The sequence below is a fragment of the Melospiza melodia genome, chromosome 22 (assembly GCF_035770615.1).
Source record: "Melospiza melodia melodia isolate bMelMel2 chromosome 22, bMelMel2.pri, whole genome shotgun sequence".
Classification (NCBI taxonomy): Eukaryota; Metazoa; Chordata; class Aves; order Passeriformes; family Passerellidae; genus Melospiza; species Melospiza melodia.
In genome coordinates, this window is record NC_086215.1 from 12291802 (window position 1) to 12310781 (window position 18980).

The following is an 18980-nucleotide window of genomic DNA, read 5'->3' on the forward strand; positions in this document are numbered from 1 at the left end:
TGGGTCCCCAGGAGCAGCTCCACCCTCACCCTAAGCCATGGGCTGAGGTCTGAGGGACACACACACCCCTCCAGAACCCACGCCAGGGGCTGCACACACCGAGGCCCTTACCAGCAGTAGTCCAGGAGATGTGGGGGCAGGACAGGAATGTAAACGTGCTGCCAGAACATGGGGTAGAGCATGGCTGCAGACCCATGGATGCAGGCAGTTAACTGAAAAACACAGAAACCACAGCGTGAGTGAGACAAACCCCGAGCTTCAAATGCTGAACTTGGAGGCAAGAAAGTAAAGAATCAATTCTGCTTTCCTACCAATGCTTTATTAGCAGATACACTGCACTGCCTTCCTTCAGGAGTTAGATCACAGAATATGTACAAAATTTAACAGGAGTACCTGTTTTAACATTTTTGAGAAATTATCTGCATTTCCATTTGTAGAGAAGAAGAACACAATCCAAGCAAACAGTTATAATTCCTCCATAGGTTCAGTACATATGGTTTATAAAATAGCTAACAAACACAGCTTTGTAACGTTACCTTTAAATCTTATTCAACTTAAGGATGTAAGGATATTTAAAATCAAAATTTGAATCTGAGATCATGTATTGTGGCACAGAATTCATTCCACCATAAAAGCCTTTCTACCCAGTGTAGTTTCATTTTCTCTCTCTTACCTGGTACTAAATTCAAGCCCTGAGTCTGAAGCTAACAGAAATGAACTGCAAACAGGTCCCTCCCAGTCCTGTGTTACAAAGCCAAAAGCTCCAGACAAAGGCAGCAGCCCCTGAGCAGCCCCCCAGGCTGGCTGCACTCGGGGATGGGGCTTTAGTTCCTTTCCAGGGACAAGGCCTTGGCACTGCCAAGCACAGCCTGGGAGCAGAGAATGTTCCTGGGCTGGAACGGCGAGCGGCAGCCGCTGGCTCGGGCCCAGCTCCTCCAACCTGCCTCACACTGCACTCCAAGCTGCCAGCAGTTTATAGAGAAACTTGTAAGCTAAGAACACACGGTATGAATACCCCTCCCTCCCAAGGACCAGACGTGCTTTTATCTTGGACAGAGGCAAAAGGAAGAGAAACAGCAGAAAGAGAGGAAAAAAACCCAGCCCCACTTGTGAACTGGCTCATTAAGGAAAGCACAGTGACAGGTAAGTAATTCCTCTTCCCAGGCTCTGTCACAAAGGGAGAGATTAAACCAACCAACCACACAACCTCTGAAATGCTTTGGGCAGCCCTTCTCTTCTTCCCTCCTCTCTGATCATTTACTGTTCTTTTCATTCTGTAGGTTGCTGAAATAAACACCTCTCCTTCATTTTATTCCATTACCAGACCTGGATGGAATTTTCCTTATTTTAGTAGTGAGGACACAGAACATGTGGCAGATAGAGAAGTTAAGATTTTACAAGTTTTCTGTTATTAAACTTTACAATACCTAAATGCTTTCAGTTAAATGTGGGATTGATTGTAAACATTATTAATAATTGTTATTAGGTGCCAGAGGCTATTATAATTCTCCTTTCACTTACTTTCAAAGTGATATTGTGATAGTTATTCTGAGATTAAATCTGAGGTCTTACTCCTCTCACTTCTCTGCCCTGTGCTGACAGACCATCCTTACAAGGGTTTGTGGCTCCAGCCTTGCCATGGAACAGTTTGAATCTCAAGCACCAAGCAGCTCTGGTGGTACAGCCAGACACCAGTTCCAGCCCCAGGAAATGGAAATGGCAGCTGTACCTCAGCCAGGACAGCTCGAATGCTCAGCCCACAGCACTAGAAACCAAAATTAGTTAAACCATCTTCATCACTCACAAAGGAAAGCAATCAATAGCCATTTACAGAGCAAACACAACCACAGAGCATTTGCTTTCATAAAGAAAATCACAATCTTATTGACTGCTAAACCTTGAAATGCATAACACAAAACTTTGAACTGAATCAAGCCCTGTGCTTGTTTTGATCTCCAGCCATTTTTAGAAGAGAGTACTCTAGAATATTCAGCAGCTTTCATCTCTCAGACACTTGACGGAGCCTAAGGAGCATTAAGACTAAACCTTATCAAACACAACTGCAAAACTGTGCATTGTCAATGTACTTCAGCCCACTCCTCTGGTCCATCCAGGAGAGGTCACTGGAATATCCATTTGACAGTGGCATTTATCTTTTTTTTTTTCCCTGTCAAGTAAATTCTGAATAAAGGACTTCATCATGGCATAAGTCTTTGAACATTCATGTACCAAACAGCCACAAAAATGCCCGTACCCAAAAAATTCTTTTGAACATCAGGGGCCAACAGAAGTTCCACAAAACCCTCACAATAAGGCACAGAACTGAGCTGGGGCTGCATAACTGAGGTTGAAAGATAGACCTGGAGATAATCTGTTAATTTCCTACATCTGACTGTGATTAAAAGAAATTAAATACTGTCAAGAGAGTGCATTCTTGTGCATTTTACTTACAGTGCTCAGCTTACTGCAGCAAATGAGGATGCGGCGCTCGTACAACATACTGGCATAGAGATGCAGCATGTTGTTGACATCAACTGCTACAAAATACTCTGTCAGATTTCTCTGGGGAGAGAGAAAAATCATTTTTGACTCATATATTACAAAACCAAGAGTCCTTAACAAAAAAAAAAACCAAAAAACCAAAACAAAACCCCAAACCAAAGAGATTTCATCCTTCTATTGTGCTACATCCAGTATGTGGCTTAACAAAAGAAAGCAGGATTTCATCTTATAGCAGAAGCCTTTCTAACTGCAGTATCTCTCCTCTAAGTTTTGGGAAGCTGGGTCTTGGCGTAATAAGAGTGATGATTTTTAACACACAGCTTTTGAATACATGATACTTCTCTGAGAAAAAAAAAAATTCTGTCACTTTTATGGAGACTTCAAAGCTGCCTGATAAAGTACCGAAAACCCACATCCCAAAACTAAAAGCAGCACTCAGAGGCCAATTCTAAGTACATCAAATTTGGCTGTGAGCTCAGCCTGTGCTAAAACAATTCTGACTATTGGAACACATGTGGTCCTTTCACACACACAGACCCAGTTGTCTGAACTGAGCCCCTCCCTTGGGGGACATCCCTGGGTGGGAGACAGGAGCACTGCCCTGGGGACCTGAGGAAGGAGGAAGGGAATTCTCTCTGAGCACTTCACTTCTTAAAACAGAGAAATTAAAGAAAAGGGGAGAGGTGGAGGAAAAGGTAATACCAAAAAATGCTGAATTAGGGAATTTGTTTCCAAATAGCTTCTTACAGACATGAAAGGGTTGCTATAGGATAAAGACAGCCTTATACAAAAAGCACATGTGAGAGAAAAATTAGATTAGTCATGAATTCAAGTGCAATCTTAATCATCCTTAAATAAAAAAGTGCAGAAAAGCAAAAAGCAAATATGATTTAGAAACTTAAAGAAGCTCAACAAAGCCTATTAGCACTTTTGACAGATCCAAGATACTTGGCCTGAGAAGTCTGCCAAGATGCTTCATACTGTGCAAAAATATGTTCCCCAGCTTGCCATCCAAACACAAAGAGCTGAAGGAAAATTAAGCATTGTATTTGGGAGACTTTGGTACCAGTATGTAGAGGGATAAAAACTGAGCTCATTATGGTTGGCTTCAAACATGTAAAATAAAACAATCATTCAGGTCTTTGTTACAGCAGAGCTGGAGCCACAGACAGGTACAGTCAAAGGAGGAAAAAAAAAAAGCCAACACATTTTGCCAAAAACCTATTAAACTATCATGTACTTTTTCTGTATTTCTCATCCCATCTGTGCTGATTAACATGATATTTTTGTCTAAACATAAGCTGTCTTCTCTAGGCTCTTCTTCCCCCTCTCACCCACCCTTCCACCACGCCAAAACACAGCGCGTGACGACACAATTCCTGCTAATAGTGGGAATTAAAGGAATTTTTAAGGAGCCCTGAACTCCCTTGATGGCACCCAGCTCAGGGGCACAGCACCAGCAGCACACAGCCCCTGCATCCAGCCTGAGGATGCAGCCCTGCCCCACACGGATCTGTTTGTGAGGCAGCAGCCTCCACTGCGGGAGGAAGAGACGTGGGGACTCGATTTGCAATTGTTCTTTCATCGACTTTATTGTGATGACATGACACACAAATGTACCTTCAGATGGAAGGATTTATAAGGTTTCTGTCTTGTCTGCTCTCTGAGATTTGCCAAGGACACCTGGGAACCATGTGGGCTGCATGGAAATGTATTGGTACTGAGGAGATTCACGTGTTCCCTCGAAGTTGTATTTATAAGAAAGCTGTCAGCTCTGAAGCTGAAATTGGGACTTACACATGTATTTTGAAAGACATGTCTCGTAAGTGACAAAACCATGAATGAGTTAAATAAATACAAATGAAAGCGTTCCAGTTTGCAGGGTAATTGTTATGTATTTTGCTTCCTAGGATTTAAACCTTTCTTGGGGCAATAAAAAGGGGGATTTTCAGAACAGGTATCCCCACTCCTCTCAAAATTCACCAAGAGCACTACAAAGCTCCCTCACACTCCTTTGAAAGTTTATTCCCAGATCAATCATCCATCTGATCATTTGCTGTCTAATATCAATAAGCATACACTGACTACACTGACTTTTGAGATTAAAAATCACTTCTTCTCTTCCACTATCAGAAGAGGAAGATGGACTGAGTGATACAAAAATACACAGGACATCAGCCCCAAGAAAACACCATCATTTCAGCCTGTTAACTTACCTGCTATTTCTGAAACACAACAGCTAGTACCAAGAATTTCAGTCTTGCACTGTATTTCCTGCAACCAGCCCCATTTATTTCTGTAGTCACTCTGCATTTACACATCCATCACACAACTCACATCTCCTGAAGCAGGGAATGAGCTGCTGGTACAGAAAAGTGCCCATGCTAAATTAAATGGCTCTGTGACTCACTAAACACATTGATCTGACACAAAGTCAGGTAATTCCAAGAGGTTTGTCAACACTCCCAACAGAGCTCTCTGCAGCTCCCCAGTCATCATCACATCCAACTTCGAAATTTGGCACCACTAAAACTTTTGCTAATATGTGTTTTAAATGCAATTCCGGGTAAGATGTGTGGAACTTTTAATAAATCAGGTCAATTGATTAAAATACAGCAGACTATGCCCATTAAATCTCCTTGTATTATTCCCTAATATGCTCCACTTCCACAGGAAGGTTGCTTTAACAGGTAGATAAAAACCTCCTAAGAAATTACACAACCCTGGGATAGTGGGAGGTGCTGCTGCCCATGGCATGGGGTGGCACTGGATAGGCTTTAAGGTCCCTTCCAACCAAATCATTCTGGGATTTTATGATTCTATGTATTAGGACAAGATTTGATGGCTGGTTTAGACTCAGGAATTGATTCCTGAATTATGCCCAGCATATCATATCTGCACAAAAATAAAGCACCTCAGAAGAAAGAGCACATCTATTAAATTTCCTGTCAGAATATGTGTCAGTATGAAGAGTCTGCAACACAGAAAAAGCAGCAACAGTGTTTTGAAAGGCAAACAAAAAGCCCCGAATGCTATCTGCTATACAAATCACCCACAAATGAGATGGAATGTCTTGATGATTCTCTTTTTCCTTTCATGCCATCAGCTGAAGGATATGATGCTGAGACCGACCGCAAAATGCTCAGGAGGAAAACTGAGATGTCAGGCACAGGAGTTTGGCTGAGACAGAGCAGGAGCACATTAAAGAGTATTTAAGAGAAGCAAATGCCAGCATTGTCTCCCCACAGACTCATCATCTGGCTGGAAAGCTGAGCCAGGCTGGAACACACACGGCTGTGTGAGGCTTAAAAAGTCTCCCAAAAAGTGGCTCTGCAGGGCCCAGGTGTGCTGGCATTCTCAGGAGCCATCTAGCAAGCAGAGCATCTTCCCTGCCCTCTCAGGTCATTGTTCCAGAGGGGTGGAAGTGAAGGGTGAGCAGAGCTGCTGTTTTACCCACATCAACCTGCCCATCAGTACCTTCTCCTTCACTCAGGTCAGCTTTTAACCACACATGCAGATTGGCAGCTCCTGAATGCTCAGTATTTTATAGAATAAAATCTATCCCAAACAGATCAATGTTTGTTATCTATGTAGCTGCTGGCATTACATGGAAACAATGAAGTGTAGGGTCCTCCCAAATACTCACATTTTCAGGTATACTGGGAAGCTCTCTGGTGTCAGGCACAGTAAAGTAAGAGTGCTACAAAAAGAGCAAATATTGATTATTTCAATAATGTTGAAAGTAATCAAAGCAATCTAAATCTATTGCTTGGTATTGGCATCAGCAGGAACAGCAGTTGCTCAGCTCAGTAAAAATGACAGAACATTTGTTACCAACTATCAGCCTGAGCTCCCTGGACTCCACAGGCTGGGTTCACAGATCACAGGGGCAACAGGAAATGCAGTAAGATAGAAAGTATCAAATGCTCCTGGAAAGTTTTGTTCTCCAGAGCTGCTGCCACAGTCAGGCTCCCAGGGGCTGTGAGAGATCGCAGGAGCTCCAGGCAGGCTGCAACTCAGGCTATCCTTGCCCTGCCCACGGCAGGATGGACCCCAGGAAGCAGCAGCAGCAGCAGAGCCTCCTGTGACCCACAGCACCACAGAGGCTCATCCCAGCCAAGGGGCAATTGTGGAAATGTACTGGGAAATGCTTCCTAAGGCTCAATGCCTGCTTACCTGAGAAATACTGCAAACTTCTAGGTCACTTTTATACACCCTAAAAGCACATTTTGCCAGACCATATTGCTCTCAAATTTTCATAATCCATGACACTGTTCAGTATTTTTAACTGCCTGCATTCCAGGAGCCCAGGTTCAGTGCAGCTCCCAGTCTGAGCACAGATGACTTCCATGATCCTCGGTCAGGGCTTTGGAAAGGAGAGAAGGGAACTTGCATACAATTCATATAATCTTTAAAATTTTCACAATTTGTCTTAGGGCTACTTGTTAATTACTGGCTGAAGCCTCAAAGGCTGTTCCATCCTTGGCATAGCTCTACAATTGGCACAATTCTCTTGCACACAAATCTCAGCCATCTCAGTGCTTCCTGATCAGGCAGTAACCTGAAATAGCAGGCAGGGACCACAGCTCCACTGAAGGGAGACACTAAATGAGAAACACAAGTTTTGCTTTCTGATGCTTCACTGCTTTGGTTTGCTTTGGTTTGGTTGCAAAGATGCAATGCCACGGCAGAGGAACAGCACTGAGAGCTGCACCACACAGAGGAACCTCACTCTGACCCTTCAATGGCTCACAAACAGCCAAAATAAAATCAGAAAGACAGGTCCCTGGGCTGCTTTTTTCTATCCTTTCTTGCTCCATTGCCCATGAAATGTCTGAGACAAGGGGAGACAGGCAGCAGCATTCCTTGGAACCACTGGTATGAAAAAACTGGAATATCCCCAGTGCCCCTGGTCTGGGAGACAGCTCATCCCCAAGCAGAAGTGCTGCTCCTCAGGAGGGGTCCTGGAGGGGCTGGGGCCGTGCCCAGGGCCAGCTGGGACCAGCAGGGCACACCGCCCTGGGGGAGCAAGAGAGTGCTTCAAGGGGAGCAAAGGAAATGCAAGGGAGCCTTCCCAGGAGGGCCCACAGGGACTTTCAGCTGGCAGCAGCAGCAAGGAGCACCTGCAGTGCTCAGCACAGCCTGCAGCACGAGGCTGGGCTGCTAAAATCAACACAAAACCCCCAAAAGATTCAATTCAAAATACAATCCTATCAATAAAATCCCACATCTATACTGTCAGTGAGCTTGCCTAATTTTCTCACAAAACAGAAAAATGAAATAAATGCTTTGTTGTGCGAGGTTTTTTGAGGCAAGGGGAAGGAAGAGGAGCCAGAAAATGTGATGAGCAGTTAACAGTCCCTGTGCCAGGTAAGTGCCTGTTTGCTGCTCAGCCTGCTCCCCCTCCAAACCCCCAGGGCCAGGAGCTGTGCAGAGTGGGGGCAATAAATGTCCTGTTGTGCTCCTGACCTCCTGCAGGTCACCCAGGGCAGGGTGAGACATTCCCAGGGGAATCCATACTGCCTTCCTCCAATCCACTGCATTTCAAACACATCTGAGGTTAGGGAGAGGGAAGCAGAGGGCCCCAGTTGTGAAAAGGGAATTTCACAGCCCCTCCCAGGAAAACACCACCTGTGTACAAGCTCCAGGAGAGAGGATTGCTTTGGACATTCCTCTGGTATGGCATGGAATGAATATTAAACACCTCAGATTTCATCTCCCCCCACACTTACCACTCCAAGATGAACAGAGGTTCCTGGCTCAGGGATGGTGAGTTTATGAAATGTTTCTAGGAGCTCACTCCTCTGACTATCCTGAAATGAGAATAAACCAGGAATATTGAGCAAACACTGCTGCACAAGTAAACCCTGAGGCAGAAGGGCAGGGTAGGCCAGAGGGGTGGGTAAACATTTTGCATTTGTAAGATCAGTTCTACTTTTACTGCCCATGCCAAAGTTGGATCAGACAGCTGGCAGAGGCTGATGGGACCCTGCAATATGGGAGCTGCAGAGTTACAGGAGCTGTGCTGAACACAGCTCAGGGAGTCAGGAAAGCCAGCATGGGTGGCTGCAGGGACTTGGGTCAGATCCACAGCCACAGTCTTGCTCTTTATCTTTTTCAAAAAGAAAATTAAATGTGTATTTATTTTTCAGAGGCACTTGCCAAGCTGAATATGATCTTCTGTATCACTGCATCATACAGATTAATAATTCACATGGTCATCTCTGATAGAAGCACTTCTTCAAACAGCTTCTTTCATCTTCTCACCCTCATTCATTTGATAGTGGGATAGGAAAAGGAGGGTCAGTATTTAGAATAATACCTGTCCTTTTGCTGAATAATCTGCCAAGACATTGAGCAGTTTATAAAAGACTTCAAACCACGGGAGGTAACTGGAACAAAAAAGAAAAATGAAAAAAAGAAAAGACAGTTATTTTGGTTTGAATCCTAATACAAGTGGACTTTGAAAATTGAATCATCAGTATCTCAGTTTTTAATTGTTTTAAAACCTTATTCCATCACTGTATTTGGCCTGGCCCTTGCTTCAGTCAAACAGAAACTTCACCTTCAGTACATGCACACAACTTCCAAAAGAGAGGAAGAAAGAAAATCAAAAGGGGAACACGCAGAAAAGTCACATCTTTTTCATTTACTTTACATCTCCACTGCACAAAGTAAGACAGTGAGGGTGTTCCTTTTCCCTGCAGTTTTGGTAGGGTTTTCATGGCACAGTTTTCATGGCACAGTTCTGTATTTCTGTATTTCAGTCCCTCTCCCAACACCAGTCAGGAATTTCCCTCGGCTGCAGCGAATGCAGAGCCAGCCAGAGATGCACTCCCTGATGCTCTTTAATCACAGCTGCTTTCTGAAGCAAATGGATTCTATTTTGATATAGTCAGACAGGATTTAAAGTTTTTATAAAATATGACTACATCCTGACAGCTGTAAGGAATGGAGTGCCCCGTGGTCCCTGGCTGAGCAGCTCTGGTGATAAATGAGGTGAGAAACTCTCTATGAGACAGACAAAGTGACTGGCACTCCATCATTAGCGTTTGTTTGAAGCCTGCAAATGCTACTGTAAAATGTAAGTAGCTTATCAAAATATACTGATAAGCAACTTAACTTTTCATGTTATATGACAGTATTATCGTTGAAATTAATTCGCTCTAAACATCTTTACAGAGTGTGTATTCGAATAGAGAGAAAGACAGACAATTACCACTTTAAACAGCATTTAACTTTGACATTATATTGTAAACAATCCAGAAGGATTAGGTAGAAGATAAGTTTCTTTCTTTCTGTTTAGTTAAATAAACTTCATCAGAGTTAAAAGCCATTACAAGGGTAACAAGAAATCCTCTCCAAACATATCTGCTAAGTAGAGATTAAGAACCTGGTAAACAAATCCCTGCAAGGCATCTATCAAAAGAGTTTGAGGAGACAGAAAAGCAGGAAGGCAGAAAGCTCCCTGGCAGTGGGGAACCAAAGCTGCTTCCACAGAGGCACCATTAAAAGTTCCACCTAATCGCTCAGGGACTTGGCCAGAAAAATACATTTACAGAGTTAAAATGAGAGTCCTTAAAACCATTGCTGTGCTCCCAATGTCTGTGTGTCGTGTCTTGTAAAAGAGGAAAACAAAAGCAGGTTCCCCCAGGCCTCCCCCTCCCCAGGGGAGCCAGAGCAGGGACCCGAGGGGGTAACGCTGAGCCCCAGATGGGGGCAGGTCCTGGGTGTCCTTCAGAGCTCCCCCTGCCCTGTCCTGCCCTGCCAGGGCCTGTGCCCACTGCTGAGCCCTGCCCTGATCTGCCCGGGGCTGTGCCCACTGTCCTGCCCTGCCCTGCCAGGCCCTGCGCCCATTGCTGAGCCCCCTGCAGCCCCCAGGGCTCCTGCATTACCTGGGTGTCCTTCAGAGCTCCCCCTGCCCTGCCCTGCCCGGGGCTGTGCCCACTGCCCTGCCCTGCCCGGGGCTGTGCCCACTGCCCTGCCCTGCCCTGCCAGGCCCTGCGCCCACTGCTGAGCCCCCTGCAGCCCCCAGGGTTCCTGCATTACCTGCACACACCCAGCACGGCACAGCTGCAGGCTCCAGCCATGAGAACACTCCAGCCCAAAGCAACCTCACATTTTTACTGGGCGCTAGGAAAGAGCCTCTGTGACTCCAATAAGAACAGCCCACACATCTCACATTCCCACAATGTCAGAACACCAGCAAACCCCCACAGACGCAGACACAGCCCCATTTCTGCTACCTTGTACTCCCTGGCTTTCCCTTCTCTTCCCCAGTATCCTCTGATGAACCTATTGTCCTTTTTTTAACATTCCCTCCTCCTTGTTTCCAAATGATGGGTTAGCATCTCATCCTAACTGCTTCTTTTTCTATTCTGAGAATAACTTCCCCTTCTGAGGACAGTGTCCCAGTTTGGAATCTGAGGAAACGAGCTGGTATTTGAAGCAGAACTCATCCCTCCACAACACATGGGCATCTGTGTGGCTCTTGCTCAAGAGAGGGGCAAGACAAACAAAGACAAACCCACCACAGAATTGTGCAAATTATGCAGACAATCTCACTTCAGCTGTCACCCCCCTCTATTGTCACCACACAATTCAGGATCTCTCTTATCCCAAAATTTCTGGATACATTAGAAAACTGATTTATCCTGCCATCTTCAACACTCTTACTTCATCACTTAATCTGTGTGTTGACTACTCAAGAATAAACCAGTTCTGCTTTTATTAGACCCAAACTGTGACCAGTTAAAGTTGAAAAAAACCTAAAAAATCCCCCAAGAAATACAGTTATCTGAATTTGCTTCTAGATGTCTGCCAAAAGGAAAGAGGAAAAAAATGTGGATTTTTTTTTTCTTAAAGAAAGCAAATCCTCAAGGCAGCCTTTAAACACCCCTCCAAAGAAACACAGGCAGAGTTTATAACCCAAAATATTCTGTACCTTAAGTAGCACAACTGGTAGCACTACTGAAGATTTATGGCTTATGACTTGCTCATATTTAATTTGTAACCAAACACTTCCCCTTCCTCTTAGCTCCCTCAGAAGTTTTGATGAACTCTTGTTTTCCCAGGTCAGAGGTTAAGCAAAGGAAGGGAAGCTCTGCAGTGAGATTGCCCAGAGCCAGCCTCTCCCTCCAGGGCTCCAGCCCCAGGGCAGCCCAGCCCCTGCAGGGCTGTGTCTGAGCACAGAAAACAAAAACAATCTGAATTTCAGCTCTTCCTTAGCTTTTGGCTTGCTCTTAGAAAGGTAAATGTGCAGTGAAGCCAACTTAAAACAGGAGAGACTTTGCAGTGTTATTTGCAGCAGGCAACCAGAGAGGAGAATGCAATAGCAGGACACCAACCTGAGAGTGCAGAACTCACCAAACCCAAGTGCCAGGGAGCACTCCAGGCTTTGGGAACCTTGGCAGCAAAACCTCTCCACGTTCCAGTGCAGCAGCAGCAAACCCTAGTGGCAAGGGGGGCCTTTTCAAATGATTTATGAAGATTTGCCAATTACCATAGCAACTGTTTATACAAGTAATGTTTAACACTGCCAGCTCCAGCACTGCCTTTACTGGTGTGCTGACACCAACACTCGTGGAAGGGCACCTGTGGCACCTTTGGTGTCCCCTGGAGCTGTGAAGCCCCACCTTGGTTCCCACCCCTGGAGCACAGAGCGGCTCCTGGGCCGTGCACAGCTGAGCTGCACTCAGGCACAACTCCTGTCTGCAATCAGTGGGACTCAGAAACCAGCCTGACATCCACACATGTCTGCAGCATCTCCTCCTAGACTGAGTTGCAAGCACACATAACTTTTACTCCTTCCATTCACACAGATCAGAAGTGGAATTTTTAACACGTATTTATTTATAACACATACTATATATATTTTGATAACAGCATAACCAACTGCCATCTCCCTTGCAAAACAGAACAGTCATTTCCATTTTGCAGATGGGCACACTTCTCTGTGGTGACAGGCTTACAAAATCTGTCTGTATTAGCCAGGATTGGTTTCATGGAGTTCCCAAATCTTGACCTTTTTGCTCAGCACAATAATCTACAGTGACCTACAAATACAATCCTGACCCCAGTTACTACATGAACTATAGACACATCATCACCAACTTCACTGACAAAAGTGTAAGGACGAGGAAATTCAGGCCAAATGCATCTTCTGCCAGCACTACTCCTGCATGTGCCACTAAAACACCCAGTGCCTCACTCATGGACTCTGAAGAACAGATAATAACAAACAATAACTCCCTGCCTGGTGCCCAGGTCCTTGGCTGTGGCAGTGATGTCAGCCTGGAGCCCAGCAGGGTGACACTGCAGCAGCAGTGACCTGTGCCCCATGGGCAGCTGCTCCTCCCCTTGTCCCCTCCACACCATCACTGCAACCAACAGCAAAACTCCAGCACACCTAGGACAGAGCTGAAAATCCCAAGGAAATTCAGCAGATTGAAAAAGAGATGGAATTATTATTATTATTATTATTATTATTATTATTATTATTATTATTATTATTATTATTATTATTATTACTACTACTACTACTATGCCATTTTTCATTTCACTGTATGAACCCAGTGAAAGCTCCTGGTGAAGCAGGACACATTTTCTGACTCGCAGTGCCTGTCAATTCCTGCAGGACAAACGACAGGGCCTCAGCAGGAGCTCAGAAGGATCTCTGTGGATAATCCCAATACTGTGTTTGAAAAAATGCAAGGATGGAAAACATATCAAAAGTTACTCCAGTCTCCTGGTGACTTGTTATCTTAGGACTTCTTGTATTTAAAGATAAAACTCTGCAATTTAAACTTAAATCCAGTATTGCTTCTTTCCATCCTCCTGTACCTGGCAGCTAATGATTCTCCCCCAGCCAGCATTATTCCTAATCATGGAATCACATTCTATTTTAAGTTAGTAATGGTTCTAATGATGAACTAAGTTATATTTGCCAAGCCACAATGCTCTTCAGGGCTTCTATGCAAACATGATTTTAAATAGCAAAACCACACAATCCAAACACCTTTTCCTTCCCTTCATTAAAAGTATTAATTTCCCTTTTTAATTATTTCTAAATTTCACCTTAATTTTTTACAGTTAAGATGAAGTAAAATGACATTAAACTACAGATTTTTAAAAGTAATCCCATTTCTCTGCTCAGGAGAGGGATGACTCTCCACATGCTATTATTTTCCTTGCAGGAATACACTATTAAATTCTTTTTCCCACCTTATTTTCCTTCCGTCACCCAGTGTTTGCAGCATCTTTACAAAATGCATTTGAAAGAACCAAGGCATCTCCAGGCTCATCTGGGAATTTCATAGGCTAAATTCTCAGTTCAGGGAAATTCTCAGGTTTTCCCTGCACCTCATGGGCCCCAGTGCCTCGTTATTCTGTGCTCTAGACTCAGTCTATTGACACCTTCTCACACTCACACTCACACTGCTCGAGCACAGACACCCCAAATCTCCATAGCAACCCCTGTGCATGTGGATGAATTACCTTCCCTTCCAGGAGCAGCCAACAGCCTCCTCTGAACATCAGCTTTTCACTGATTTGTTTATTTGTTTGTTCAGGTTTCCTGCCCCACTGTGAGTGCCCCTGCCAGTGCACAAAGCCAGCTGCACCCCTGCCTCTCCTTGTCTTTTCTTCCTGCATTTCTCCCAATTTTGTAACAAACTTCCCTTGATTATTACCCATGAGTGATCATCCCATGATTCAGTTCAAAGTTATGCAGCTCAAGCATGACTCATGTACATATTTTAGAAGTACTAAAGCCCACAAAACTGGATCTCATCTTATGGAGCATCTCAAGAAATAACTGCCAACAGCAAGTGCTTACTTTGCTTAGTTTAAGACCAACACAGACCCTTCAAGCATGTTTGAGAGCAAAGGACTGAAGGAGTGACAGCAATAAAGGTACATAAGAGAAACATTTGTTTGCATTTACAGCACACCCTGACAATTATGTCTGTATGCTTTCTTTAAACCCAAGGGCAAAGGGTATCCCAGAAAGCCCACTGGGTGAGAAGATGGGCATGCTGAAGGGCTTGGCACTTCATAGTGAGATATATGAAATGCAACAAGACATCCTTGGAGTACAAAAACAACAGTTGTGTTCCCTTCAACACCAACAGGAACACACTGACCAATGGCTCTACTCAGCCAGGGTAAAATGTTCTAAATAACAAATATGCAGAGGGTAAAGAACAGCCTTAAACTGAGAAAAATTACAGATTATACTGCCTCTAAATTATCTGGACTTTAAAAAATTGGTTATGAAGGAGTTAGAGCAGTTCAGTACACGAAGCTTGATTTTAAAAAGCAGGATGCACTAGACAGCATGAGAGCCTCAAGATCCCCACCAAAGTGACAATACAGAGAGGGGATTCCAAAGGCTTAGCTTGTCAAGGAATCTCTCTCCTCAAACCACGTTTAAAAGCATACATGAAAGTGCTGGAAGAGAGAATTCTAGATGTGGCAGACAATCAGAGATCCCACTAGGTTTGAGACATCTGGCATCAGTTGAAATCCATCACATTTCATTTGGGGATCAAAGCCTGCTGTTAAGTCTATCACAGGTTGAAATAGTAGATCCTGAACAGCCTTTTCATCCCAATGCAAATTAACCCTTTTTCCTTGGCCAGAGAAACAGCTCCTTTTCATTACTGACTCCAATCATATGTGCTTGTCAAGCTATGCCCTCTAGTACTAAGTTTCAGCTGAAATTTCAGTAGCATTATGAACTTTTTATTATAAATCAAAAGTGCTCCCTCCCAGTCACCAAGCCCCGTGCTCTGGCACGTGCTGCAGCGAGCTCCAAAGCCACTCTGGGACAGAGCTGGTGGCACCATCTGTAATGCAGATCAGTTCCTGAAGGGAAGAAAAATGTTGCATATAGGTAACACCTTACAAAGTAAAGGCCTTGTTACCCTGGTAAAACCATGGCTCAGGCCTGCTACGTTGGCTAGGTAGAAGAGGGCTATGGGAAAGTGACTCAGCTGAATTAGAGGCAGATAAGTTCTGTACCCATTACGTGTTCATATCGTGGTGTTGGGTTGAATTATGTTTGTTATGATTTAAAACTATGCAATTGATAAAGGCCTAGCTGCTTAAAAAGGCCTGGTTTTAGCAATAAAGCATCTCTTCTTTGCACCTGCCTGGGGACTCTGCATCAGTTTGCCTCATCCAGAAGAATTTTACACACCTCTGTTCAAGAGCCCCACTGCACAGCAGCCAGCTGTGCTCGGCTGCTAAAGGGATTTGCCACACATTGAACAGCCAAAGCTGAGCATCAGGTGTGTGCCTGTGATACCTGTGTGTGAGTTCTGAGACACAACAGTGAATCCTTGCACTGTGGCAAATCAGTACAGAGGACATTGGGGTAGCAATGAGGGTGTTTCAGTAACAGAGCAGAAATCAATTACATGCACCTCTCTTCTGCATTCCCCAAACCACTCGTGTTCCCTACTGGCAAGAAACAAAGTTAAGTGAAGCAAGAGGTTTTACAGTTCCCTTCACAGGGAGGGAGCTTCATCACAGGGAAGAAATATTCACATACTCAGAGGGAGCACACACAGCTCCTAATAATAAGCAAAGTTGGTAGGAAGTCATAAAAGTTAAACCACAAGCAGAGCTGAAAGAGCCAAGTGAAAAATTCGTGATTATGTCGGCGCTGTGGTACTTGCAACTGATAATTTGAGAATGCAAGGAACTGGGCTAGGCATGTAAAAATCACCTTACTTACAGCAAACAAGCACTTGCAGAGCAAGATGTCAATAGAAAGGCTACAAAGATCAAGTCTGAGTTGGATATTTGAGTGAAGGTTTTTATGACCACCCTGTACAATGGTTTAGGATTCACAGCAAACATTCAGATGTAAAAATAAACACATAAAATTATAGCACTTGATCTTCACCTGCAGAAATACCATTGATGAACCTATCCACAGAATCCCTGAAAATGTGTGACATTAATTAACAGCAAAGTCCTTCTGGCCCATTTCCTGGCCAGCAAGGCCAATTTTTATTTATGAGACTTCTTGTCTAACCATCAGCTTAAGCAAATGATTAAACCAGGAAACTGCCCACAATCATTTTCTCTGAATATTCAAACAATAATAAATTCTAAAACACACTGAGGAGTTAGTGCAGGTAATGCTCAGTGTGGAGGAAGATCTGTCCCTTATCAAGCATGTTCATAAACAGCCAGGGTTACAAATGAGGGGTTTTATTTGGGCTCCCTGCATAGCCCAGGGAACTCTGCCTCTAGGAAGGCACACAAAGCCTCTCTCCCATGATTACAGTGCCTGGATCAGGGTTCCTGTTGAACAACAGGCACAAGTTACTCAAGCAGCTCCTCTCGGCAGTTCCACCTCTGGATCAGCCCCAGCGTCTCCAATTACCTCTGCATAACCCGAGGGCTCTGCCACAGCTCCAGTTTTGAAGGAGGAAGTTGCCATGTAATCTCTTTGGGAATGTTGTACACATCTGTCAGCAGGGACAGGATGCTCCTGCTCCTGACAGATGCATTTGTAAGCCTTCAGACAGCAACCCAAAAGTGATCCATTTGTGGAAGAGAGGATCTATCCATCTTGTACTTTAACTACTTCCTCCCTGCTTTTTGATGCCAGGGAGGGGGTTTTCCCCAAGGTGATGCACTAATTCAGTTTGTATTAGCTCTGAGATGAAGTTTCCAAGCCAGTCAGCCAGGACCAAAGGTAATAAAAAGTGACATGATTTAATTACTTCTGTTACAGTTGTTCAGCAACGAAAGAAGGCGTGACATGAAGGCCTAATTAATTAAGTAAAATTGGTTTCTGGTCAGAAGGCTAGACCAGTGAAGTAGCTGGACTGCATGAAGTACTATCAGCTTTATCCAATTCCACCAGTAGTGGTACATTACTAACACTTGACATTTTTGTTGTGATCCTTCTCATTGATATTTTACTGCTGCAGGTGGGAGCTCAGAACATCCCCGACAGTGCAAGGCCCCAAACCTGTTGCTGCATGTCCTAGAGCATTTCCATACTCAGTTCTTGCCCTGTCTGCCCCAGCCCTGCTCCAGGGTCCCTCTCTCCCCTGGCCCAGGGCAGGGTTTGGCCCGGGCAGAGTGTGCAGTGTGAGGAAGCTGAGGCTGTGGGAGCTGCACCCCCAGCTCAGGACCAACAGACAGCAAGGAGAGGCCAGAATGGAACACACTCCCAGTTTAACTGGAGTGCACATTTCTGTGGGACAGGGCTGGAACTAGAGAGCCCCAAGGCTTCTCCTCTGCAGCAGCACTGTGGAAGGAGCCCCTGGCTGCAGCACCCATCGCTGCAGGTTCTAGAGTGAGACTTGGAAGCATTTGCACAATTACGCTGCTCATAATTCAAACTCTGTTTTGTGTCTGTCGTTATAGGTCATTGTTGGCCAGATGGAAAATATTAAGGAAAAAGCATTGCAACTAAATCAATGGGCTGCAGAGTGCTGCCAAAAGGCCCCGGGCTAACTACAAGCAGATTTGCAGGCAGGCTCTGCTCCGCACAAGGCGGGAGCTGGCACATCCTCTGCCCTGCCTAACAGCAGGAGGGCACGGGGCCAGCTGAGAGCAGCTACTGTGCCAAACAGACTGTGCAGGGCTTGCTGCTTGAATGCTTCCACAGAAAGGCAGAATCCATGGGCTCCTGTAAACAACTCCCTGCACTTCTGGCTGCTACCAACCCACAAGTGGGATAACTTCATCCCACTACAACATTAATGCAATGCACAGCTCAGCCTCTACCAGAATCAACATGGAAAGAAATAAATGAGCACCGGTGGTAAAGGACAACTGCTCAACTTTCAACTAAGAATAATGATGTGGATATACACATGCACAGTAAAACACAAAATCAGCATCTTAACTCCAATGCCAAGCACTGTAAGGGCATTCTTTGCAACCCTTTGACTATTGAAAACCTGTCTTTAATATTTATTTCCAATATCAATACTTCCCAGGTCATATAATGTTTTTTGTACAGCTTATGGCTGCTCCTACCAATGAGCAGTCTGGTTTATCTAGACGTTCAGTGGGAAAAAACATCTTCCTAATATCACCAAATAACCTCTTATAAACTCAGCATCTGAGTGCAGCCAGCCATGCCTGCAGATAAAACTTCAAACTCACTAGGTGGACATAAATAATTTCTGTTTCTAGTGGACAGTAAGAGAAAAAAATTATAGAAACAGAAGGGAGCTTCTGGTTCAAACATCATCAACCAGCTGATCACACAGAGCAAAGCTTCTTCAGCAAAGACTTCAAATCCCCTACTCCAGCCATAAGGCATTATTAGCTTATTTAAATTACCATTATCTTATTTAAAGATACTTGAGCAAGAGAAGACACTAGGCCTTACAGGCTTTCTGGAAGAAGTCTTTACAAAATGGTTAATGGCAGAGATGAAAATGGAGGACAACAAAAGTGCAGATGTAATACAAAATTCTATTCTTCTTTTCCTGGAACAG

General features: G+C 44.4%; 1 protein-coding gene across 7 annotated transcripts in view; it reads right to left on the bottom strand.

Annotated features, from left to right (window-relative positions):
• The window catches only part of DENND1A (DENN domain containing 1A), a 147183-nt gene that overhangs the window by 74192 nt on the left and 54011 nt on the right, over positions 1-18980 (bottom strand). For all 7 annotated transcript variants that reach the window (XM_063174438.1, XM_063174435.1, XM_063174437.1 and 4 more), the window contains exons 6-10: positions 8825-8894; positions 8235-8315; positions 6149-6202; positions 2452-2562; positions 112-212 (exon numbers count right to left, since the gene is read on the bottom strand). In XM_063174438.1, the coding sequence (XP_063030508.1) occupies positions 112-212; positions 2452-2562; positions 6149-6202; positions 8235-8315; positions 8825-8894 (417 nt within the window). The remainder of the gene's footprint in view (positions 1-111; positions 213-2451; positions 2563-6148; positions 6203-8234; positions 8316-8824; positions 8895-18980) is intronic.